The 26628-nt window shown below is 40.8% G+C and overlaps 1 protein-coding gene across 3 annotated transcripts in view; it reads left to right on the forward strand.

The window, feature by feature from the left end:
* The window catches only part of cdh13 (cadherin 13, H-cadherin (heart)), a 384225-nt gene extending 358305 nt beyond the window's left edge, over positions 1 to 25920 (forward strand). For 2 of the 3 annotated variants that reach the window (XM_039614251.1, XM_039614253.1), the window contains 4 exons: positions 2726 to 2959; positions 11132 to 11350; positions 11746 to 11781; positions 24320 to 25920. In XM_039614251.1, the coding sequence (XP_039470185.1) occupies positions 2726 to 2959; positions 11132 to 11350; positions 11746 to 11756 (464 nt within the window). In that variant the 3' untranslated portion in view covers positions 11757 to 11781; positions 24320 to 25920. The remainder of the gene's footprint in view (positions 1 to 2725; positions 2960 to 11131; positions 11351 to 11745; positions 11782 to 24319) is intronic. The other variant, XM_039614252.1, reaches the window with a different exon arrangement.
* Positions 25921 to 26628: the final 708 nt, after the last annotated feature.

The raw sequence follows: 26628 nt of genomic DNA on the forward strand, positions 1-26628 counted from the left end.
GAATGTAGATTCCACAACAAATTAAATACGATCTGTCTCAAGAATTCCTCACTGAATGAAGCATTCAAGAAAATAATAATAAATGTGATTTTTAGGGAAATTATTATCTTTATATTTTGTTATGAAGACATTAGAGTTCTGAGAGAAGTCTGAAAAGCAGAAAGCTGCCTTGAAGCCTAAATGACTGACTGACACTGAGCATCATCAGATTCAACCCCAACTCTGGACTTTACATCTTGTAGCTAAACATCAGTCACATGAAAGAAATGATGTCCCTCTTTTGTCAGCGTGGATGTGGAATAGGCCTTATTTTACGTTCACAGTGCTAGTGGGGATCACACAGTTGTTAGTGGAGGCACCACTTGCTGAAACACAGTAGTTGCAGGATTGGCTGATAAGCAATCGACGTCCAGAGCAGCGTTTGGCTGAGAGAATGCTCCACAACATGGTTTAGATCTTTAATGGCATCAACCTTGTTAATTCTAAGTGTGCTGTGTTTGAAGTTGGCTAATCCTGCTAAACTTATTCTGTAAATGATATGCTGATGTATGCGCATTATGCAAGAATTCTCTGTACGAGGATAAAATGCAAAAGAAAAGGAGCCCCACTGTTTTCACACCATTGCAAAAATGGATCAATAGTTCCTTATCAGTAGTTTGAAGTTGTAATAAAATTTACACTGCCTCTATAAAAATACCCATTTATTGCATTATCTACTATTCCTTGACTTCTATAGATAACCTATGTAAATTCCATGACTTTGGCTTGTAGAATACACCTAAGAGGATTCTGCAGCATCCGAGAAATTCCACTGGGATCCATGTAGAATAGGAAAGAATTATGGGAGAAGAGCTATAAGACCCACATGAAAGAAAAGAGACAGGATTTCATCTCAGACCAACGAGGGGCAAAGATTTATTTTCACATTTATCTAAAAGAAAGAATAAAACCTGTCCTATGATACATATACATGACAGTGTAGATACTCACTAATGCCATACAACACATCTTACTGAGATACCAGAAATAAACTCTTCACCACTTAGTCCAAGTTAGTACACGTAACGTTGTTTCAGGTCAAGTATTTTGTGAATGCATGTTTGAGGACGCGGCCAGCACCTCATCCACCTAACACATGACCGCGCAGTAATATTTGTCCGTATAAAACAAACCAAAAAACTGAATGTCAGTATCTATATCTGTCTGTACAAGTTGGTAGTAATTAAGTGTTGCTTCCATATCCACCCGTACAAGCCAGTTCTGGAACATGTATGAATTTAGGGTAAGAGTTATTTATCAGTCCTAACCATGTTGTTCATTGGAGGCTGCAGCTTAAAACACTAAATCAAATGCACCATTTAAACCGTACATATGCATAATTTGAATTTGAATGTGATTGATCATGAGCTCAGTATAAGACACAGTTTTAGCTTCAGTGTCATTAAAATGTAAGAACCAAGTGGATATTTAACTTTTACAATATTTAATCTTAAAGCGAGTCAGCTACAAGATGAAAGAATCAGCCAGAAACGATACTTTTTAATCAAATTACAGTAGCCAACATGATACTAGCAACATTGTTCCAACTAGAAGCCCTTTTTTCATTGACTTGCCACAGTAGGGAAAGCACAGGCTGAATTAATGATGGCCCAGTTTCATTAGGTGTCCCAGTAAACTATGACAGTGAACCAGCATGTACCTTCCTAATGAAATGTGGCCGTCATTAATACACCTGTTCGTCCCCCGCTGTGACAACTGAAAATGTACACCGGTGGAATAAGAATCCATCGTTTGTGTTTCTCTTTCAAGCATCCAGTTGTTTTTCATATTAATACGAGCAGCGTATTAAAAAGTGAACTTTCACCTAATCAGCATTTCACAGCTGTAACATTTCCTGCTCAGTGTGTGCAGCTTTTTTCCAAAACCACTGTAAAAACCCAGACTGGATTTCATTCCAGCATCACTTGACATTTATTGCGCATATATCTCGACTTGTTTTTGTCCCCTCTCTGCCCTAAATTGTCTGCAAATATATTTTTTTTAGCTCGAAAAGGTGGAGGGGACCCATTTTCCAATTACAGATCTTGTCTTTAGGTGTTAATTGCTGACTGACCTCTGGAGCTGTTATTGGATGCCATGCAGTTTTTTTAATAACCTCTAATCGCAGTGAAACAGAGAGCCATAATAGAGAAGTGCCAAGGTGCTTTTTAACACAGCATCCTTCAATAAGGTGTAATCTCATCCAAACACAGAAGCTAGCTGAATGCCAAGTCAGAATGCTCTTTTGCAAAACACGAGCCGCTGTGATTCATGCTCTTCCGGTACCGAATCGACACACCGTTTTTTATTGTTTGGGTTAAATTAGGTCAGCTAAGCAGCGTGGATCTTATTAAGAGTAGTGCTGTTTTGTTTCGGGGGTATTTTGGTGTTTGTCAGTGGGTTTTTCTTTTGTTTTTTTTTAATTCCCAATGAACATGTTTTAACATGGCAGAATGGAAAAAAAACACTAAAAGCAGAATTTACTCCAGAGTAAATAATGACTACACCGTGTTTTACTGCAGCCACACTGTATTATTGCTCCTTTCACATCTGTCCAGATCATTACATTTCACATTCTCCACATGCTCAGGAGCATCCAGGCCTACAGAAGTGCACTAAATTTTGCAAAGGGAATTAGCTCACGTCTTTCCTTTTCTCATACGTGTATGTTTTTATCTGTTTCCAGGCACTCCTCCAGCCACAGGTACCGGCACATTGATCATTCACCTGGAAGACTACAATGATAATGCCCCGTACGTCTTACCATCAGTAGCACGAGTGTGCGAGGACGCCTACGATGTGACTGTTGCTGTAGTTGGGGGCTGGGACAAGGACCTCCCACCCAACGCTGCCCCCTTTAAAATAGAACTGGGAAAACAGCCTGACCTGGACAAAACATGGAAAGTTACCCGGGTTAACTGTAAGTATTTCATTTTGAAATGAGATTCGTCCGTCTTTACACAGGACTAACCTGAGCTGTGACAGGCTAGCCTCTTCTCACGCCCAGAGCATCAAGTAGTGCTGTTCTATCAAAGCCACCAGTATCTCAGAACTACACACAGAGTGTCACCAAGCAGGTAAAGTTAGAATTTAGTGGGAATTTGCAGTGTGGGACAGGTTATTCAGAAAACCTGTAAGGAGAGGTACTGATTACAAACCATTATATGTGCAAACTGTCGTTCTACTTCAGGTTAAAGGTGTGACACAGATCACGAACTCTAAGGAGCTTGGAAAGAAAAGCGTCTGGACTTCTTTAGGTTGCTGGAAGACGTTTCACCTCTCATCCGAGAAGCTTCTTCAGTTCACAAATGCAACTTCCCGCCATCCACAAAGAGCAAATACAATAAGAACTCATTGAAGCTAAATTTAGTTTTTCTAGTGAAATAACCATTAAAACTGCAGTTTAATTTCATTTACCTTGATTTCAATTAAAATGATGGCTTGTAAGCCTTCATTTACAGTGTTTAAAATGAGAATGATGCTAAATATCTTTGTGTTTCCGCTGGGATTTATACAGTACTTTGCAAAAGTGAGCAAAATTGAAATTAGGTGTAACCATTTACATGGAAAAATATGAGGCAAAAACCAAGTTTGTACAATTCTAACAAGCTTGACGGTCAACATTTGGTGTGACTACCGTTATTCGTCAGTATAACAAACTATTGTAATATCTTGAAGCAGTCTTTGGGAACAGTTCTCTGTGCTTCTTAAAGAACAATGCAGAGCTCTGGGTGTTGGATGCCTTTTGTTCTGTTCTCTGTCAGGATCTGTTGAGGCCAATCCATAACTGGTAGAAAAGCACAAAGTGGAGTGGTATCCAGGTATCCACGTATGCTTTTGCTGCTTTGGCAGTATGTTTGGATTTCATGCTGAAATAAATCAGAAACCTTTCAGATGGTATTTGATTGTGGATCAGATGTTTAAATACAAGACTTATAGATGTAGACAGTAAATGGACTGATTCTTATGTAGAGCTTTTCTAGTCTCAAAGCACAACACGCCACATTCTCACATTCACTTTCTTCTATGATTTTAGGCGCTTACTAACTAACATTCACACTGCGATGGATCAGAGAGCAACGCAGGGCTAATATATTACCCAAGCATATTTGGCATGCAGACCAGGGGGAGAACCACCAACCTGCTCTGCCTTCTGAGCTGCAGCTGCCCCAGTCACTGTAGCACTTCTCTTCTGACCTCCACAAAGATCAGCTAATGTCTTTTTAAGTACAAACACTTTCTATGAGATGTGTTTTTTGCGTTTTTTTATGCAAAGTCAATCAAAATGCAAATGATCAGCCCAATATGTGGGCCAGGTGGACGAGGGATTAAAAATACATTTAAACAAAGAGGTGTACCAGCTCACTACAGATGTACTTGTGATAGTGAAACTGGGCTCACTCTCACATTGTTGCATTCAAAAGGTAGCTCTAAGTATACATTTTCAATGTCTGGGGTTGATATTATGAAGTTATCTAATTATGTTCAGTTAGAGTCTATTCCTAAATCTACCAAGTGATTTTGTGAGTGGAAAAAACCCCCCAAAACATACAACACACTTACAATAAGAAGTGAAGCACACTCCTGACATAGAAAGTTGTGATTTCTGCTACTAAAACTTCTCCTTCCTCCTCATTCAGACTTTAATTCTCTTTAAAATACAGCTGGGCGATATAAGATTTTTTCATATCACGATATGTTTTTTTCATTTCAGGCGATAACGATATATATCACGATATAAGCCAAATAACTATATTTGTAAGATTTAAATGTGCCGTTGCTCACAAGTAAAATGTGAAATAATCTGCAGCTTGTTTTGATTTAAATATTTATTTCCCATAATAAGTTCAACAGGGTAGATGTACTTAAGGAACATGAGACTTCAGTTTCAGATAAATAAAGGCAAATATTGCAAACTACACAAAAGGCAGCTGCTAAAGCGTTTAAGTTTCAAAATAGAACAAACAAAACAGACCACTAAATTGTCAATTCCACTTAGAAACAAAATATTAATTCTAAAAATAAATCTTAGTTTGTTTTACAGAAGAACAGACAAAATTGACTAACTTTTGTCAATATCAAATAAACTGAGAACTAAAAGGAAATTCTCAATCTCTCCTTGTTGTATAGCTTAGCTTTTCAAACAGTTTTAACAGTGACTTTAGTCTGACAAAAGCCGAATGATGAATCAGCGCTTTCAGTCAGAGATTGAGCATGCACCGCTTTATTGTATTTCCAGACTTGCTTTCGGCACAATTTACAGTGCACGCTACTCTGTTTTTGTCAGACTTGAAACAGCGAAATACCTTCACGCCACGGAACTTCTGTGGCCCTTCTGTTCGACAAGCTCTCCGGCATTGGAACCATCATCTGTTTTTTTCTTCGTAACTTTCGCCACGCCTCGGTTGATTTTTCTCTAGTCGGCAAACTCATTTCCTCCATTACCCGGCTGCACGGCTGCAAAACAAATACACATGTGCACCTTTGGCGCTTGTGCTGTACGTAACAAGTCACGTGACGTGACTCTGCGGCTGTGATTGGTTCGGCTCTGCGCTACTTAATTTGGATTGGCTGTTCTTTTTTTTTTTTTTAGGAGGACAAGAGAGATGAGGCCTATCGCAATAGTTTAATTTTTCTATCGAGAAAAAGTTATTTCGCAATACATATCGTTATCGTTTTATCGCCCAGCTCTACTTTAAAACAGATCATCTGCAATTACGTCTACCAGTGTTAAAGGAGCAATGCTAAATGACACCTTGTGTTTATATATGACAGTCTGCAGTATCTAATAGAAGTGCAGTGTTTGAAGATTTTGAAAGAGAGCGCACTACTCGGATACCATAATTAAGTTTACATAACAAAAAAATGGTTCTAAGAGTGAAATATGCCAATATGGATTAGTATTTATGTTCTACTTTCCTGGTCTTACCACGCAAAGTCCTTTGACGTGAAACCATACTCACCTCTTTATGTAGCCCTACATAGGGATGGGTACCGGTGTCCGGTGCCATGATGGCACCGGTTCTGACATAAACGGTAGTAACCAGACCGAAAAGCAGCGCACATTTCGGTGCTTTATTTCGGCTTTTTTTTTTTTTCCTGAGCCAATTCTAGCCAATCATTTTACGTTTCCGAGGATAGTAGGCGGGGCCAGGTACGTACGTTCTTTCAGAGCAGAGCTACAGATTAAAAATGCCCAAGGCGAAGAGGTCAAAAGTCTGGCTGTACTTCACAGCAAAAGGTGCAAACTCAGCAGCCTGCAACAAGTGCTTTAAGCTGATACTGTGATACTGTCAAAGGAGGTAACACCTCAAATCTGATGAAACACCTGGCGACGCATAGCGGGGTTTTTTAAAGCCGAGAAATTTGCCGTGTTTGATAGCTTGTTGCGAGACCTCACACCGTGCACATCTACTGCGGGTGTGGTGCCTGTTAGCGGACCCGGAGTTAGCAACATCCCCCCAAAAGAGTAGAGTCCTGGCCCCTAGCCCTGTCAGCGTAGCAGAAATGATGACGGATGATGATGGCAGCAGCAGCCGTTCTTCTCTGCGTGAGTAGCTTCATGTTGTTCGTGTGTAATTAACGTTGAGTATGCTAACCACGTTATTAAATTAATGCATGTAAGGTGAACTAGCAAACACCGTCGTTAGTTACATGCGGCTGTCTTCTTGTTTGATGGCAGATACTCCCTTCACCCTGGCCAAAAAGGCTAAAATGACCAAAGAAAAAGTGGAAAACAGTTAAACATGAGAGGTTTTTGGACAAAGTTTGTGTTTTTTCCATTGTTTAAGCACTGCTTCCAGCCAAGAGTGATACCATATATGCCCTATAGCTGCAGAAAAGGCTAACATTGTTATCTTTTTTACAAAAAAACAGCTAAACATGAGAGGTTTTTGTTTGTGTTTTTTCCATGTTTAAGCACTGCTTCCAGCCAAGAGTGAGAACATATATGCCCTATAGCTGCAGAAAAGGCTAACATTGTTATCTTTTACAAAAAAAACAGCTGAACATGAGAGGTTTTGGACCAATTTTGTGTTCTCCATTCTTTAAGCACCGGTTTGAGCACCGCTTTAAGCACCGGCACCGTTTCAAAAAGTACCGGTTTGGCACCGGTATCGGATAAAACCTAAACGATACCCATCCCTAGCCCTACATCTACAATTATTACCAATCAGGAGTCATTATTATTCTAACATGCTTGTCTTTGGACTGTGGGAGGACAGAGCACTGTAGGAAACGCCCACTCACACAGTGGGAGAGTCAATATACTCCACACAGCAATCCCATAGCTGACCAGAAAAAGTGAACTCGGTGCTGGCCACCGCACCACCTTTCCTCTCCTAATAACCTCAATAGACTGACAGTCACTTTTCTCTTTTTTTGTATGTATGTATGTATTTCTCTTTCTCGGGGGGTTTAAATCACTTTTCACTGAGTGGCTGGAAAGTAGTCCGGGGAATCTACAAGTTTAAAGGAAAATCTGAGAGAAGTGTTACAGAAAACTGGTACTCTGGAATCAGTTTCATGTCAAAAATGTTTAAGGGTCAATTCATCCGAGTACAATTTGATACCCTGTCACACAGTGTTGATTTGGACCGTCCAGAATGGTGGAACAGTCATAACTGGAGAGATTCCTACAGATCACATGATAAGGATGAGGAGAAAAACGATGCGCCGAGGGAAGCGGAGAGGAGGCTAGACAGACAACCAAGACATTGAATCAGGGTTGCATGACCGACAGTGCTGTCTGTGTTTGTTTGAGTGACAGACCAGAGCTAAAACCTGCCCAGAGGTATTAGCTGTGACTGACAGCGGAGGAGGGGGGTACAGACACTCCTCAATCACCACCGCTGGAAGAGACAGATAGGGCCAGCAGAGAAAGAACCCATTCCCAGTGAAATAGACTGGCGCTGTGCTCATCTCAGCTGTGTCCCTGTGTGTGCTTCTGTTTGTGTGCACGCAGCACCAGGAGAGCTCGTGGCTCTGCCTTGGCAGTATATTTCCAGTGTAAGAACAGCTTGATGTTTTTATGTGGAGGGGTCTTGACGATACACGCAGACAAATGCAGTTACAATTAAAAGCTTGCAGAGATATTATGGAATATCTTTCTGTATTCCTCACTTTAAATTTCTCTTTTAAAGTGTTCTGATGGAAGTCAGTAAAAGTTGTGCAACTTAACTTCATCATCAAGGCTATCTACAGTCAGCAAGGATCAAAACGCTAACAGACTAAAATAAGTTTTCTGCTTGAATCCAGCACACGGACAATCTGCAAACCTTGAAGTTCTTTAATGGTCTTTTCGATATTCTTCTGCAAGGGAAAAGTTCAGCGTGTGTGGAAAGTGTTGAGGGCTGATGTCAGTATGGATTTGTATGTTTGAAATTATGAACAGTCTCTGCAGCAAGTGCACAGCTGCTGTTATCCCAGGGGGGAAAAACACATATCAGTCAGTCACCACCTGTGCTGCTTAGAGTCACACTTTGGCCCAATCCCTTCCTTTCCCGTCCTTTCTTCGTTCTGCGGCGCAGTATCGTGTGTTAAAACTGTTTATCTTTCTATATGCCTCATAGCTGATAATTAGCTGACACATAAACAAAGTAGGGGGGAAGTGCATGAACTTCCTTCTTTGTACTTTTAAAAATACTCTCAGAAATAAAGGCTGGAAGGTTCTGGATTCATTTAGGACGTGGGTGGGGGTCAAAAAAGAAGGCAGGCTGGGAATAAAATAGCTTATCTTATAATTGAAAAATAATTAATTGTTTACAAAACCAGCAAGTGTAAAAGATGGGCAAAGCTACGATGTGGTGAGTCAACAAACGTTGACCAACATAGAGAAAAAAGGGATGTCTTGGTTTTTTTGTTTTTGTCATTGATTTGTCAAAAAAGAAATACTGATTCTTTTTTCTCTAACGAGAATTATAATTGACAAAATGAACATCACATTGTATCCAGTGAGATTTAAAACTATCACCTGAAACCATAAACTCATCAAGAAAGTGCTGCTGAGGTCAACGAAAGGGAGCCGATGTCTGTTTTCTTACAGAATTTAATTCGACTTGATTTCTTTTTCCAACCACAAGAGAAGAAACAGAATGTAGATTTATGGCACCTCAATACTGGCTTTGCTTTTCAGACCTAGAAGCGATGTCCACACTAGAGACAAAATAATCTCTAAGAGATACAAGTTAAAGTTTCCATTGGAAACTGCAGCAGCGTGTCAGCTGTTCTTTCTCATCAAAGTGGTGATAAAGACAGAGAGCTCAGCATTAGAACATCCCAGTCCTCTGTTTTATATTTACCTGCTTTTGTTCAGAGTTGATGGAAATGACTCGTAAGAATGTAGGACAAGGGCACATGGCCCTACTTCCAGGATCCTTGATGTGTAGCAGTACATTTTTTACTTGCAGTATTATTATTTTGCAGAGGATAACCTAAAGCATGGACGAGAGCTGTAGGAAACTTCAGGAACTCTATGTTGCAGTCATGCACATGAACAAATGCAATTGATCAAATTCATACAGAACCGACCCAGAATCTCAAAGTGAATCCCCAACCACTGCTCTCCCAAGAGACACTTTAAGATAGTGCCTGTTAGACTCAGTTTTGTTGGCTCCATAGTCTACAACAACAACTTCACTACTGCCCTAATTGGAAGCATTCCAACCTTCAATGCCCTAAAATGTAGATAAAAGATGAATGACACTTCAGAGCTCTAAAGAAAAGCAACATTATAATAATAATTGTTCTTCCTCACACTGCTATGGCACTCACAGTCACCAAACCACAACCCAAATGTGTACTTGTGAGAGAATTGAATGTTGCACCACTACAACTACCATTGTTCAGTCAAGGAAGCAAACATCTTCTGGTTCAGTTCATAAAACTGAAAATGGTGTCAGGCTTTACATGAAGTCATGATCAGCTGTGTGGCAGGACTCGAACACAAAAAGGTGAATTCAAAGCGGCTGCTTTATTGGCTGGAAAAACTAACATCAAATACAAAACTAAACTAGAAACAAGAAACTCTAGAAAACAAACCAGGAACTGAGAACTAGGAATTGGCTCGGAACACGGAGGGAAAACAGCATTGTGAGGGTAGGACGCGACAAAGGGCAGCGTAAAACACAGCGCTTAAATACACAAGAATGGGAAACAGGAGGGAAACACAGCTGGGACTAATCTGACATAATGAGACTCAGAACACTGAACACAGGACACGAGACTACCAAAGTAAAACAGGGAACACAAGACAACCACGGAGATGAAGACTTGACCAGGAGGCTGATAGGGAAGACACAGGAGAAGCACGAGCATAGAGAGTTTGAGACTAAACAAGAAAGGTATAGCACAGGAAAGGCAAAGAAACAAAACCAAAGATCTAAAGATTAATCAAATACAACCAGACACTAACAGAAACAAACAATATTAATAAGCAAAAACCAAACACTGAGTCACAGGACTCGGGACCGTGACGGGTCATTTATTGCCAGGAAGGTTTTCTGTAACTTTTCACCAATCTGAGTACAGGGAGCAACATGTCCTGTTGTGTCTGATTGTACAGAGGAAGGCACCCGAATGTTCAGTTTGTTATTCATCATGTACAAATCAGAGTGTGACAAAACTGTAAAAACCTATCTGAACATATTGATCTGTGGGGGGTTTGTGTGAAGAACGTTTACTGCTTAGTGTTGGCTCATTACGTTATTTTGAGCACAGAGTTAAATGACAGATTTTCTAAATAAACACAATTCTTAAACCTGCCTGTTTTAGAGCTCTCAGCTCTGGCAGACAGGTAAAATGTGTTGCTATGCATATTGTGACACATTTCAGCATGAAGTGCACCAGTTTCAGTATGTTCTGTTGTGTCTGTTGAGGAATTTTAAAGTATGATGCAACAAAATGTAATGAATCTGATGCAACTTAAATGGTGGTAATTTCCATTGCTTCAGTCAGGAATGCCTTTGCACCTGGTTACTTTGTGTTTGTAGCACACACGCATATTTAGTTGTGCTTTGCAAAGGAGCTCACTGTTTATGTAGAGAAGATGGACATAACTGTGAACCCCATCCAATTTTTTCTTTGTCTTCCACAGCGACGCACTCCCAAATCATGCTTCTGCGCAGTCTGAAGAAAGACAACTACCAACTCCCGTTGCTCATCACGGACTCAGGGGTACCCCCTTTGTCCAATAATACAGAGGTCAAGGTTCAGGTTTGCATCTGTAATAAGAACCGGATGCATTGCAGCTCGGCCCACTCCCATCATGCCAGGTTTCTTGTGCCGCTCGCAACACTCCTGCTCACCTTACTCTGTAAGTACCATCGCAACTAACTCCCACAACAACAGAAAACTCAAGTTTTTTGTGTATTTTTTATTTTCTCCTCAGTTCAAAAGTGAATTCCTGCTGATTCCAGTGCAGATTTGGGTACGAAATCAATGCAGACAAACATCGAGCATCATTTTATTTAGGAGCAAAGCAGTTTTTGCACTTATGTTCACGTGCAAAGAAAAAGGATTTGAATTCTTTGCCTGGGAAGAAGACATAATGTAATTCAAGATGCACAAGTGTGTCTTGTACATTTCATGTTTCTATATTTCTTGCCTACAAGCCTAAGGCGCTCCCAAGGAAGTCAAACTTGAATTTACTCTAAATATCTCATTTAAGCCAAGTGATGGTATGAATAATTCAGCCTTCTCCATTTACAGCACGTACGTAATGGAGGACATCCAACAGCTAGTTTGGTGAGAAGAAAAATCATTTGCATCTTTAAGGCCCCAGATCCCGTTCTCGCTCTGTCTGGGCTGGTTCTCTGTAGTTTATAGGCGAGCTCGCTGTATGCCGGCGGCTGTCTACAGCAGGAGGGATGGTGACAGAGTAAAGCGAGAGAAGGAGATGATGAGGAATGAGAGGGTAAAAAAAAATAATGTGATGGATGGGAGGAACGGAGAAGGAATTTCAGCCCTGAAAGATGAGTAGCTGTAATTATTCCATCTTTGTTCTGCTAATTTGTGTTTGACTGTAAAATGTTTTACTTCTGATTGTGCGACAAATCACAGCCATCCTTCCCTTTGTCCTCCCAGCTCTCTTCCCCGTCTTCTTCTACTGATCTTAACACATCTTTCCTCCCTTTTTCTCATCTCCTGTCAATCCTGTCAAACTCTCTTCCCTCAGCCTCCTCTGCCACAGTTTTTTCTGTACCACTTGTCTTGTGCTTCTCTGTTTAGCCGCATTTTCCCCATAATCCTTTGCTTGTGGGCAGCATCTCTGCTTTTCTTTTTCTAGCTTCTAGTACGACTCAGTGATCTTCTTATGGCTATAGATCAATCTGTCTATGGATGCATATCTTTTCTCTGAATACTCATTCCCAACAGATAACTGTTACGTGTTATGGAAGCCATTGTTTGAAGCGGCGCCTGCACCCACTCCTCATCTTCTTCTGATTCAGCTATGTGCACTCAGTTACCTGCAACTTCTTCAACTCGTGATTCACAGGACACAAAGTATTAAATTAAAATGATGGCGTGTAGCAAGCAGCGGCATAAGCATGCCGTACGACAGCGTTGATAGGCCATTAGTCGCGGTTTCACTGCGACACACTAATCATAAGCTGATGCTGCATCAGCGTTCAAGGACAAACAGCCACCTCTTGGAAAGTTTTATGGCAGTGATCCTGAGACTATCCCAGCTGGAGCAGTCAGGTTGCTTTTAACAGACGACTCCTTTTTCAGAGGCAGCTTCCTATATGGGGTTTCCATGGTACCACAAACATGCATCTGAACTCGAAAGCCTTCTAATTGGTTGACATGCCAAGGATGATATTAGGAGAGTCTTTGCCACAGATGTCCTTTTTGCACTGAACGACAGTAGCCTTCATTACTCTACTGTAACTAGTGCAGTGATAGACGGTGGCATTCATTAGCCAAATAGGTTCTCCAGAACACGGATTCTTGGATGCTTGTTCCGGAGGCTGTGTGTGGATCCGCTCATTTGGCCCGGAGTACGTTTGTGTAGTCAGAACACACGTTGCAGACAGTGGAGTTACCCCAGAGCTGGAGGTTGAAGATTACAGACAGAGAGGAAACAAGAAAAGTGTGTGTGTGTCTGTATCTCTACTGGGAATCTGAGACAGTATTACAGCTCAGCAACAGAGGTTCCACCAATTCAGACACAGAACATCTCCACACACACACACACACACACACACACACACACTGCGGGAGCTCAGAGAGATGACTTCTGCTCAAGCTCATCACACAGACCTGTGCTGGGGGACAGATAGAGGGGACTGATCACTGCAGTGTGTAGTCAGATAGTCTGACAGAGAGCCAGAGAGTATCCTGTTCCAATTCCCTTATCTCCAAACTGAACTCTGACCCCAAAAGAGAGAGATGAGGGGAAGAAAAATGAAAAGAGCCAGAGGAGGAAGAATGGGAAAAGGAGAAGAAAGCATAAAAGTGTGCAGATTAAACTCTTTGTTTTTTGCTCGCTGGGCTACAGGCATGCAGAATGCATGGCCGGCACAACAGCTATCTTAATTCTTCTGTTTCCTTGTATCTGCAGCTCTCCTCACTCATCCTTCTTCTCTCCTAATCCCCAACCACGTCTACTAAATATTTAATCCATAAAATAATTGGCATCCACAAATCATTTCTTCAGGTAAAGCACGCGCGGTCATGTCAGTGAACATAACGAGGAAGTATCTATATTAAATATGTCTGCAATCTGTTTACTGCCTGGAAAATGTTTACGCTGGAGGAATTGGCAGACTGCTTGCAATCAGCGTATTTAATGTTTTTTACCTCAATATCTACATTTGTGGACTTTATTTATGGCTATGTTTAGAAAGACGGAGGTCTTTGTTAAACATTTAAAAAGGCAAGCTGAGGCAGGAGACACACAATAATTAAAATGCTTCCCTTAACTGGGCATTTTTGATTTTCAAGCTAGTGTTTTCTGTAGAACAGGCCAATCAGATGTTGCCATTATGTCAAAGCGTCTTGCACACACACAAGTTGTCCTACGGCGCTACGATACACCATCTTCTACCTTTCCAGCCTCCTAATGTGGACTATGTCTCTATAAAACAGGATTTTTGTCTCTCTGTTTCCATGGCATCAAAGCAGGACTGCTAAAGGACACCTTGTGCTCATCATCTATTTAATTTTTTAAGACTCTATATTTGTCAAAATAATAAATATGTGAGACTGTCTCCTCAGCATGTGTGGAGGAGACTATTATTAGACTTTTATTAAAGGCTTATGGTCATGTTTTAAGGCTGAGCAACCTCTGACAGCCATGCCAGCACATAAAATGAACATTGGCGTCTCCACTTTTAGATGGAGCTCATTAGATTTGTTAGGAAGCTTCTAGGAAATGCAGCTTCCTAACAAATGTTTAACTATGTAAACTATGATTAAGAGAAGTGTACCTGTGTGCTATCTTTACTGCATCCAATGGAAACACTACTGCACAGTTTCCCTAAAAAAATGATGTGGAGTCAACTTTCCATGTCACACTTAATCAGGTTAATGCAAAAGTTTGCACAGATGTCATTCTGCACAGTGAAGCTCAAACATAAGTGAAATTATGAAAATAAAATGTAGAGGCTAAGTCTACGCTTGAAGCCACTGAGGTGTTTGTTGGCGGGGGTGACGCGATGTCACCGGTATGAATTAACTTATTAAACTTGCTACAGTCCAATAACTCCAGCCGTACTTATCTTGTCCTTTAAAATCTTTATTCCAACACCATTTACCATAACAGTGCAGCGGTCACAAACTGGTGGCTTCCTGCTGATCAACAACACCTGCCGCTAATTACGTGTGTCTACCTTAAACACCTTCACATAAACACACCATACCGGAAAGCTTAAAGGTGACCTCTAGAGGCATACATAAGGTACCAACCCAAAAGTGGCTTGTTGTGGAAATTTTAACAATAACCTGCAACACAGCCAGTGAGCTTGATTTGAAGTGGGTTTTAATAAACACATTGCAATGTGGAGAGAGCATCCCAGTGAAACACCAGGACCATCGTTGAATTGTGGCCACCGCCCTCACATCTTATATACAGAAACACAGACAAAGAACATCCACAAACTCTTACATGTTGGCCCCTCTCACGGGGGGCTACACCTCCTCCCTCACAGAGAGAATTATGACCTTGTTTTCTGCTTGGCCTTCACCTAAGGATTTACATCCCTGATAAGCAGAAGGAGTCTCACTATCTGTTTAACGTCTCCCATTACAATGGCCTCACTGTGTTAACATTCCACATGCATGTAAACTAGTGACAGGAGAGCTCTTACTATAGTAAAGTGAGAAAGTGATATTACTATAACTAACGTGATATGATTAAATATGTGATTAATACATGAGAAAAGAAATGTTCCACTACAGGCTCCAACATAAAAAATAAATGTATAAGACAAGTTACATTGAACGTAACTATATTCATTCATTAGATCAGTCTTTTTATGACTTTTCTTACACTAAATATATACTAATAAATGTAAGTTAGTAAGTAACTTACTTACTTACTTATAAATGTGTCAGAATAACCAGCTGAAGGGGAAAAAGAGAGAAGCAAAAAGTTATTTGGACTGAGGGTAATTTATCAATCTAGTGTTTGAGTGGCGCTCAAGGAGAAAAAAGAGAAAATGACTGTAATCTGAAAGGGCGATCTTAACCTTCAGTTCAGTATTCTCTCTAAAGCGTTCAGTAGGTAGAAATAGTATCAATGGACAAGAACGAGAAAAGAAAACTGCATCATCTCACCACCTCTATGTCAGATTTCCCTCTTTGTTTTGTATTAACTGGAACCAAAAGAGTCATGAAGCATGTACTTAATATAGCAAAGAACTGTCTCCAATCTCAACTTATCCCACCTTCATCCATCCATCCCCATGTCCTAGCTTGCTTTCCGCATCAGCTCTCAGCCACATACTAAAGCATCACTGGGCTTGGTTTTCACACCAATACATAATATATGTAACCCCGCTGGACGAATACAGAGTACAAGTGTGTGCCTGTATTTGCAGTGTGCCAACATATACTGTGTCTTCTAATGCTCAACAACCCTTTGTTTGTACTTGCAGGATTGGTAGATAAATCCCAGGGCTTTGCGGGGGCCTACTTCCACTCCCTCCCACTGTAACGCTTTCTTTGTAGTTCCCTGTGCCACAGACTCACACAAAAATCACTTTGTATACACAAATTCACAAAGATTACCATGAAAGTAGGACACAATTACAGTATTATTCTATAGTCCTGTAGGAGAAAATACATCCAGATATATTAGGCAAACGCACATACAAATACACGTTTAGATGTAGGGTGCTAAATCTCTATTTCCTAAACGGCACAAAAGTGATGTCAGTCAGGTTTTTTTCCCCACAGGCTACAAGATGCACTCAAAAACTAAAGTGACTCATAAGAAGGAGTCCTAATTTTAGAATTACAAGGAATATTTCTTCTGTTAATACAACTCACAGGTGGAATACTATTATAGATGACCACACTGCCCCCTATCAGTGTATATGTGAACTTGCGTGCCCAGTACAGAACATGCAGTATCTCCCTGCGGCAGCCTCACTGTTGCAAAAGAAAAAAAAGTTCAAAGTTGATGATGTGAGGCTGGAAGCAGTAAGTATCCAATATGGACAGTATATAAATCGGGTGTATTTTAGTGGTGGTAGTGTGGACTTTGCTGGATCTTGAAGATTAATATGTTGTGGCCCAGAGTGACTTACTTTGCTTATTTGGCTTATGTGAAATGAGTAGATAAAATGAAAACTTGTAGTGGAAGGAGCGCCAAAGTTCGTACTCTTTTTTTGCTTTCTCAATCCCGCATTTCATCGTACCTGCTCCGAGTCAACCTAGGAAAGTCTTCCAGCTCAAACTGCATGCTAGACTCTTTTCCTCCCAGGATTACAAGCTTCAGCTGCATTAATGCACTGCAGAGAACCGCAGATTTTCTCTGTGTTTCTCTGTGTTTTCAGCAAGTGTAATGATGTAATTCCAAGGGTATAGGCGAGAGAGAGAGAGACAGTGAGAGGGTGGAGTAAAAACAAGGCATTTATCATTAAACACAACAAACAACTCCCAGCCCAGATGCCACTAATTTACCTCCATCCTTCTGGGGTTTTAGACCACACTATTCCTCCTTTCTGATCCCTCGCTTTGCTCTGACAGCCACTTTTCGTCTTCCTTCTCTAGCTCTACACTAATCCCCTCCCAGCTACTGAGACAGGATGTTTAGGGGCTTATTTACTCTTGTATAAATACAACTTTTTCATAGCTTTCCTTAAAGAGGCCGCACGCCAGAAAGATGTGTATGGCTGAATCTCTTCCTTCACCGAATCACGCCGTGAAGATCTTTGAACCAAGATATGAAAAGATACATTAGAGCTTTTGAAGAAGTGCCCTGTGCCCTAAGACAACAGGCTTGAACCAATTGAGCTCTAACTGTACTGTAATCAGTGCTCTGATACCATCAGAGTGTATTCATAAATAATGACAAGTAACTTATACTACTAGAAAACACAGAGTAACATGGAAACTGTACGTGTTGACATTTTTGGGACACCAAAAACGTTGCTGTATTTGCTTTAAAGATGTTTGAATAATTTCTTGATCATCAGCAAGTCATGCTTAAAGGCTTCATAAATAGTTAATGATTATGAATTTGTTGCATCAGACAGCCCTCATGTATTATGTATGATTTATTGCTACATTTGTACATCTTGTAAATGGCAGAGACACGTAGGAGCTTCTCAGTCCCCAAACTAGAAGCAAAAGTCAAGAAAAATGTATAAGCCAGACAAGGTAATGCAAATTTTAACACCAGCCGCTTGATTTCCACAGCCGGGCAAATTCAGTATTAATATCAGCCCCTGAAAAGAATTCTTACAGCTTACTTTCATTACAGGTTAATAATAATTATGGTAGTGTCACATTTAGATTCCAGGACCTTAGTACTGTGCACAGTTTTATTCACACTTTACATAGAATCTAACTATTATTACAAGTATATACTGTTGAACTACTGAGCCTTGCCTACAGGCTTTAACATTTGGATAAATCGGTGCAAACAGTTAAAACAGAACTTTTAGTTTGCTTAATCTCTTTTTCAACAACATGAGAAAGCTGACTGTTATTAATTTTAGCAATAAGGAGGCAAAGAGACAGCTCCCTGTTTACATCAGGGGAGCTGACATGGAGCAGGTGATAAGCGTTTCTCTTGGGAACCAATTTTACAAAATACTCATACTCGAGGCACATGTCCATCTTGGTAAATCAAACTCAGAAACAGCTCTATTGCTTTTCTTTAATGTCTGCAGTGTTGCCTTCTGGTAGTACAGTCTCGTCAGATCCGACTACCTTCCTTCAGTTTGTTATCATCCGACTACACTTCTCCACTCTGAATGATATTCCAATGTTGCATTTGTAGATCCGTGTGGTATGGATCAGTGAATCAATGTCTCATTCATTCCTGGCATACAGCTTCCATGTAGAGGAGGTGCCTAACGGTTGCTCCATTCCATAGTGGGTATGTGTAGCCAGCCTTGCTAATGATCTGGCTGAGGGGGTTGTGTGGAACAGCGCTGGTGACAGAGCATCTCCTGGTGAATCACTAATTTGATGGTGACTTGTGCAGTCAGCTTGAATTGGGCTTCTCCAGCCACATCCTGATGAAGACTTTTATGCTCCTGTTAATCTTTTATATTTGTAGGTTGCTCAGTCTGGTCTTACAGTCTTAAGTTATTGCTCTATATACCAGGAAATGGTGTTTGGCTTGTACTTTTTTGTCTTGTTTGCTCCTGTATTGTTCATCTTAGCCACTATGATGCCTGACAGGAGCTTCCATGTTGTATCGAAGCAGGTTGTTGGATCCCTGGGAATCAGGACTGATCAACTAGACACCAAGCATTGTTGTTATGTGAGCATTATTCTTCCATATGCTTTTCCACTATTGATGTATCTTCAGCCTTGGTGGGGCAGTTCTAATAATGTTTTCCTTCCACTCCACCCAAGTAAACCTTGATGGTTGAGTGGAGAACATCTTTTTTGTTCTCCTGGCTTCTTTCTCACTGGTATACCTCTTCAAGCAGCTATACAAGGCTACGAGTCTTTGTTTTGCAGTTTCTAAGACCTCAGAGTTGGGCAGCTTGTTGTACTTTTTGGCATTCCTTTCTTCATCACTTCTTTCCACAGTTTTGATAGTTGGCAAACCTCCCTCTGTACTGCCTTGATCTTGACCTCTAGTTTTCTTCTCCATGGAGGGTTCTGCTCCTTTTGGCTGTTCATCTTATAGACAAGCATCTAAAGGCTAAAGGATTACTGCTCCCATTGTGTAGATCGTCTGGTTAGTTTTAATGATGGTCGCAGTAGGCATTGTCCATAATGCTGCACTCACATCTTCTAGTGGTCTTTCAGGCGAGTACTTCATAGTCATAGAGTGACCAGGTTTCCAGTTTAGCCATGTGTGGCGTGGGTGTGGTCTCTGGCCGGCTGCAGAGGAGGGGTGACGCAGGGGCGGGGTGAACAGGTGTGCTGAGAAGTGAAGGTGATTGTCACTCTTTATATATTCGCAGTGACAGTTGGAGGCGGAAGAGCAGACGTGACAGCAGATAGCGGGAGTGACTGTGTCCCAGTGAACCTAAAACCACAGTATTAATAAAAGTATTGCTGTCCCCACACCTGTGTCCCGTGGATGCTTTACAGGACGAATGTTACACCATGATTTATAGATATTCCCCTCTTGCCCCTGGGGGCGCCTCTACCAGAGGTCTGGGAGCTTGACAGTCCTGCGTAGTATTTTTGCTGTTCCTAGGACTGCGCTCTTCTGGACAGAGATCTCGGATGTTGTTCCTGGGATTTGCTAGAGCTTGGGTGTCACTGGATCGAGTGCTCCGATTGCCACTGGGACCACTGTTACCTTCACCCTCCACTTCTTCTTCGAGTTCTTCTCTGAGTCTTTGGTATTTCCCAAGATTCTCATGTTCCCCCTCTCAGATGTTGCTATCACTCTGTATAACATCTGTCATTATGACCGTCTTCCTCTGCTTGTCCACCACTGCTATGTCTGGTTAGTTTGCCATCACCAGTTTGTCTGTCTGTATCTGGAACTCCGACAGGATCTTGGCTCAGTCATTCTTGACCACCCTCGGGGGGGCTTCTCCCATTTTCACCTCGAGACTTCCGATGTATCCATATACTACGCTAACCTTGGTTATGGCGTTCCATGTATGCCCTGCCTGCTAGCATCTTGTACCCTGCTGTCTCAGTGCTGGATTGTCTCAGGGGCATCTTTACACAGCCTGCACCTGGGGTCTTGCCTGGTGTGGTGGACCCCAGCCTCTATGGATCTTGTACTTAGTTCCTGTGCTGCCATGATTAGTGCCTCTGTGCTGTCTTTCAGTCCAGCTTTGTCCAGCCACTGGTAGGATTTCTGGATGTCAGCAACTTTTTCTATCTGCTGGAAGTACGTCTGTCCTTCCATGATGGTTCCTGTGTCTTTGTGCGATGTAGAAAAGGTGAATGGATGGTCTCTGCATGCAGGGTTCCCACCTTGAAGGATGGAGGAGGAGGTGTGATGATGTGGGGGTGCTTTGCTGGTGATACTGTTGGGGATTTATTCAAAATAGAAGACAGACTGAACCAGCATGGCTACCACAGCATCCTGCAGCAACATGCCATCCCGTCTGCTTTGTGTTTAGTTGGACCATCATTTATTTTTAACAGTACAATGACCCCAAACACACCTCCAGGCTGTGTCAGGGCTATCTGACCAAGATGGAGAGTGATGAAGTGATGTGCCACACAGTCACCTGACCTGAACCCAATGGAGATGGTTTGGGATGAGATGGAGCGCAGAGTGAAGGCAAAGGGCCAACAAGTGCTCAGCATCTCTGGGAACTCCTTCAAGACTGTTTGGAAACCATTTCAGGTGACGACCTCATGAAGCTCATGGAGAGAACGCCAAGAGTGCAAAGCAGTAATCAAAGCAAAGGCTGTTTAGAAGAAACTAAAATATAAAACTTGTTTTGAGTTATTCCAACTTTTTTTGTTTACTACATAATTCCAGTGTGTTCATTCATACTTTTGATGCCTTCAGCGAGAACCAAAAATGTAAATAGTCATGAAAATAAAGAAAAAACATTAAATGAGAAGGTGTGTCCAAACCTCTGACTGATACACACACAGACACACACACAGACACACACACACACAGACACACACACACACACACACACACACACACACACACACACACACACACACACACACACACACACACACACACACACGGAGAGCGCAGTAAGGCTTATTAACATAGTTTCTGTCTTCCTTTATAATGCTTCTCACTCCTTGCTGCTGCAGTGCGTCTGTGTTCAGCTTGTAGCCATGACATACCTGAGTTAATCTAGTGTCACCTTCGTCTCCTTTCAGCAATTAGACAGGCCGGGGAATCTGCTGCTGCTCCCTCCAGTGTCCTGATTGTTTCTCACCTCCTGCAGCTTGTTAAATTTAAACTTTACACATTAAGCTGTTGCTTTTACCCACAGAGACTTACCATAAGTGAAAATGGCAAAGTCAACATCTGTGATGTGCTGTGATATTTAAATAGATCATTCATGGTAAAAGAAGGTGTGAGCTGGAATGTATTCCTTTTTTCTATTACTATAAGATGAAAACTGATTCACTTTATGACATCGGCTGGAGAAATGAAAGGGGAACTAAAGAATATGAATGTAAACATAAATAAATGGGGAAGTGAAAGGTACTGTTATATCACTTACACTGTTAACACTGTCTTATATTTATAACACATCTATATGTACATCCATGTTTGACACTCCGCAGTAAACAGTGTGAATAAAGAAATTTAATGTAACATAAATATAAGACATAATATAAAGAACTTGCTCATAGGGGGTCATGTGATCGTTGGGCCTTTCTCTGTTTTCTTTCTATTATTGTTTGGTCTTTACCTTACATTATAAAGCACCTTGAGGCGACTGTTGTCGGGATTTGGCGCTATATAAATAAAACTGAATTGAATTGAATGTCAAGGCTTGCATCTACTTGTCTTTGTTAGATAAAGAACAATGCTGTCAGACTCTCACTAGGCTTGCAAACCTAGTATTTGAGTTTCGAGTACCTTCAAGTACTTTAAATAAGCCTTAGATATTCAGCTAACGCAGAACTCTATGTTTTGGAATGATACTGTTTCATTTTACAGTGTTAGGCACAATTATAGCTCACTTTCCTCAAGATAGCTTCATAATGTCACAAAGAGACAGAAAGAGAGGTAAAGATAAGGGAGTGCTTACACAGAGAAATGACTGAAAGGCATGCTGGCATGTCAAATGCATTGTTTTTTTTGACTGATACTGACTGCCAACTTATTATACAAAGCACACAAGAGCTGTGACCGTAACTCATGCACCCACTCATGTGCTGACAATGGAAATCCATAAAGAATAATGCAACAGTAAACGCTTTAGAAAGAAAAACTAGCTATGACAAATTGCCACCTACAAATTTGTTGTTTTATACACATTTTGTTGCATGCATTTAGCTAGATTAGCAGTAAAAGGCAAGGTTTACAGGTAAGACTGTTAAGTAAGGAAAAGTGCTGTATACTGAGCTGTTATTAAAAAACATAGCATAAGCTTCAAAAGGTAAGTACACTACAAGTGTTACATTAAAGCTATTAAAATACAAAGTATCAGACAGAAAATATCAGACAGCTGTGTGTGCTGGAACTAGGTTCTCCTTCATTCTGCAGGCTGCATTTTAAGGTTTTAGAAGATTTAACCAAACATGGGACAAGAAATGACACAATTTCTTATGATCCAATCAATTAAGTAATAAAGACAGTGAGAAAGTCTATTTTGAAGACCTCCAGTAAGGTGCAGTGATGTGAGATTTGGACAATAAATGTGCCGAGTTCCTCTGGTGGAAGGAGCTTAGGAAAGTAAGAGGAGAGCTGTCGATGTTTTTGTTTCATTTGTGGCACAATATACAGTATACTGATTATGTTCTATTTTACTTCCTCGACTGTAAGGGGACCAATTAGCTGCTTATCTCTGTCGACAGTGCACATTCACATAAAGAACCTGAGAATCCCCCTTCTTAGCATGGATTCGTATGAATTAACACAAAATAATGTGGATTAGTGGAGCAGGTGTTAAAAGTAAAAGTTGAGCTAATTTATTGTTACACTATGTTTAGTATTATTAACTTGTAATTCTGTTTAATTCAATAAAGTGCTGATGAATGGACTCAAACAGCACGGGTGTGTGACTAAGACTCTGTCCAAAACATGCCGTATCCAATATATAATCACATTATATCAGAGAAGAGATAAAAACTGAGGTAATGGAAGAAAAAGAGGAGGCAGGATAACGAAAATGGCAAACAGGAATAAGGGTTTCTATCCAACACTCAGCCGTCTCCAGACATATCAGAAATAGAAGGCAGACTATGCGGAGATGGCTGCCAGAGAGGCAATCAATAAACTTTCACATTTCATGCTGCAGTGTGCGTCTGTGTGCGTGCGTGTGCCCGCTGTGTGTATTTATGTGACTATATGCGTTGCTGTATCAAATTTGAAACTACCTCACTGAAAGCAGTTGTGCCAGACTGATGAGACAAGCTGTCACATTACTAGAAAATGTACCCGACTACACCCTCCCCATTCCTTTGTATCACTGTCCAAACCCAACATGTGACCTTTGAGGTTCCCATCATGATGTTCGGGCTTGGCTGCGGTCGAACATCATATTTTTGGCCTCAGGGCAGTCCTCAGTACTCATTCTGAAGTAAACTTTTAAGTATTATACAGATACACATCAGTGCCCAATTAATCTTAGCAGCAGTAGGTCTAGTAACCGCCTCTTAATGGCAAATCAAAAGCTCGGCATACTAGTCTGTGCTCTTACGTTAGGGAGAGCTGCTTGTATTGATCGACCTGTCCAGAATGCTAAAGAAGGTACACACTGACACCGTTTTAGTGTGGACGTTCACATTAAAGACAATAACGTGGTTGATGGTGCCTAAAGGCGGCCTAAGAGCGAATAGCTCTAACTTCTCTCTTCTTTTCTTATTGAATTTTTAATAATGCGATAGCATCACCTGTCCTGTGTAATTGATTGCAGCTGATCTGGTTCGGCGATGACCTTGACTTTTACCGTATCTCCTATCTTTTTCCCTTCCTTTCTCCCGTCTCTCTGCCTTATTTCCTCCTCTCTTTCATCCCTTCTCCCACCAGGCCTGTAGATCCTGCTGAAACCTCCTGTAGTCATTTTTTGCAACACCGAAAAGCAACGACTTATCTCCCCCACGCAACCCGGGCTTAGGAGAGAAGACAAATAGGAGGAAGAACAAGGAACGAGAAGAGGTCTTATAAACCACGACAAATCAAACAAGAAAATACTGGAAATCCCCACCGAGCGCTGTACAACACCACTGTGGTTTTTTTGGTTTGCTTGTTTTTTTAAACTCACTTCTCCTTCTCCTCATATGTACTTTTCTCGTTGCATCTGTCCTTTCCTGTATCAGTCTTCTCTCTTCTCCTCTATCATCTCCCTCCTGTACTTCATCCACTATTGATTATTCCATTTCTTTTTACAGTTTCCATTGTATTCCATTTTGGCACCTCTCTCCCGCTTTGGCAGCCAAACACTGGGTGTTGGGCGCATTTGTGGCAACATGCCACATCTGTAGGAGATACTTGAAACAACATGTATATTGATATTGTAACAAAAACAAAAGATAAAGAAATCAAATTCATGTTGAACCACACCTTAAACCTCTGGTCTTTTCCCTAAGCTCATCTGAAATCTGGTAAGCTTTTATTTTTCACCCTCTTTCCCGATCATTGCTCTCTCTGTTTTCTTTTCCCTTGTTGTTCCTCACCCACTCACGAATAGAAAAATCGCTCCGATATCTATCAGCGACTCCTCTCCTGCCGCCCCGTCTATCTATTGACCTCTCTCTGTCTCTCACTGGACCAGGAAACATTGCAAAGCTGAGCTACTGTCCTGGTCGGGGAAGAGCATTGACTTTTTGATGTGTTTCTTTCTTTTCTGGTCACAGACTGTGTTTGATCTTGTTTCACTCTTTAAGCAGACAGAACAAAGCCTGTTTCCTTTGTCTGCAGTGGTTGTTGTCTTTTAGGACGAGGTGGTAGCCATAAGCCTTCAAAGTCAGAAACTCTCTGGAGTTGTTTCTTCGATTTGCTTCTGTTTTTATTGCATTAGTTGTCATGGAGTGGAAAACAGTCTATCTTTATAGTAACGGTGTAAACCTTAAAAACAAAAAAGTACTATTATAAATATTTTATTTTTTACCATTGTATAAATATATACTATTGATTAACTTATGTACTTTGATTGCAAGTTCTTCGGTCGCCCACACAGTGGTTAAATAAAAAAAAAGAGGAAACATTTTCTGTGAATTTTAGGCACTATTTCTAATGCTATTGATGTGTTGACTATTTTATTGTAACATCTTTTTTCTTTTCTTTCCTTTTTTTGTTTCTTATTTTTAAATCTGTGAGTAATTGCAGAATCAGGAGTCGTGTTTATATGACTGCATTTGTGTTTAGGTTCGATTCTGTCTCCAGTCAGTTCTGCCCTCTCCTGTTCGCCCTCCGTCTCTCATTACAAGACACAAGAAGACATGTACGAAGAAAACAAAGGCTGTGGTTTCGCTGGATAGTTCTGCTTTTTTCTCTTGCACTCATCTAAAGAACTTAGCGTGTGTGGGTCCGTTTGGAAGACCACCTTAAAGAAAAAGATGACATTTTGAATGAGTTATGTCTGTCTTTTGCACTAATTTAATAAAGCCGTTACTGAAATTCCCACAATACTATTTTGGAAATTGTGTGTTTCCTGAAAATCTTTTTTTTACTCCTTGGGAGAACACGCTGTAGCCTGTTCAACACAAATTCACAGTTAGTCTGTTTTTATTTTAGGACCAGAATTACTAATTAGGGCAAATTAACTTAAAGTGTGCTCATTTATGAACATGGATGGAAAAATAACCAAAAAAACCACCTGATAATCTTCTTGCAAAAGCAAAAGAGTGTAAGTGCAGATTTTTTCATTATTAAAAAAGAAGTCCATCATATGAATCTGAAATCTGTGTACTATGGTTGACCGGTAGAATATGTGGCAGAGCACATAACCTTAATTACTTTTCCAGTCTTAGTGAAATTCCTGGTAATGTGCTGCGTGTATCGCTCTCATTCTCTCTCTTTGCTTTTTGGGGGTTTGGGGGTCAAAGGAAAGAATCAGGGCAACAACTCAACAGATTTTGCTAAATAAAAATTATATATAGCGACACCTGAATTGGATATTCTAAGATTAGGCATTAATTTATGATGCTTCAAATGACAGACATTAAAATATGCATTGTACGATCGGTTTGATGCTACAGACCAGCTGCAAACAGCTTGGTCACTGCAAAAAGTAATTTTGCTGCCTGTAGTATGAGTTGTGTATTCATCTACTATTCTCTCCATTCCACCTATGATCCCTATTACATTCTGCACTCTTACTATAAAACAGCAAATGG

Source organism: Oreochromis aureus, linkage group 7 (genome assembly GCF_013358895.1).
Source record: "Oreochromis aureus strain Israel breed Guangdong linkage group 7, ZZ_aureus, whole genome shotgun sequence".
Lineage (NCBI taxonomy): Eukaryota > Metazoa > Chordata > Actinopteri > Cichliformes > Cichlidae > Oreochromis > Oreochromis aureus.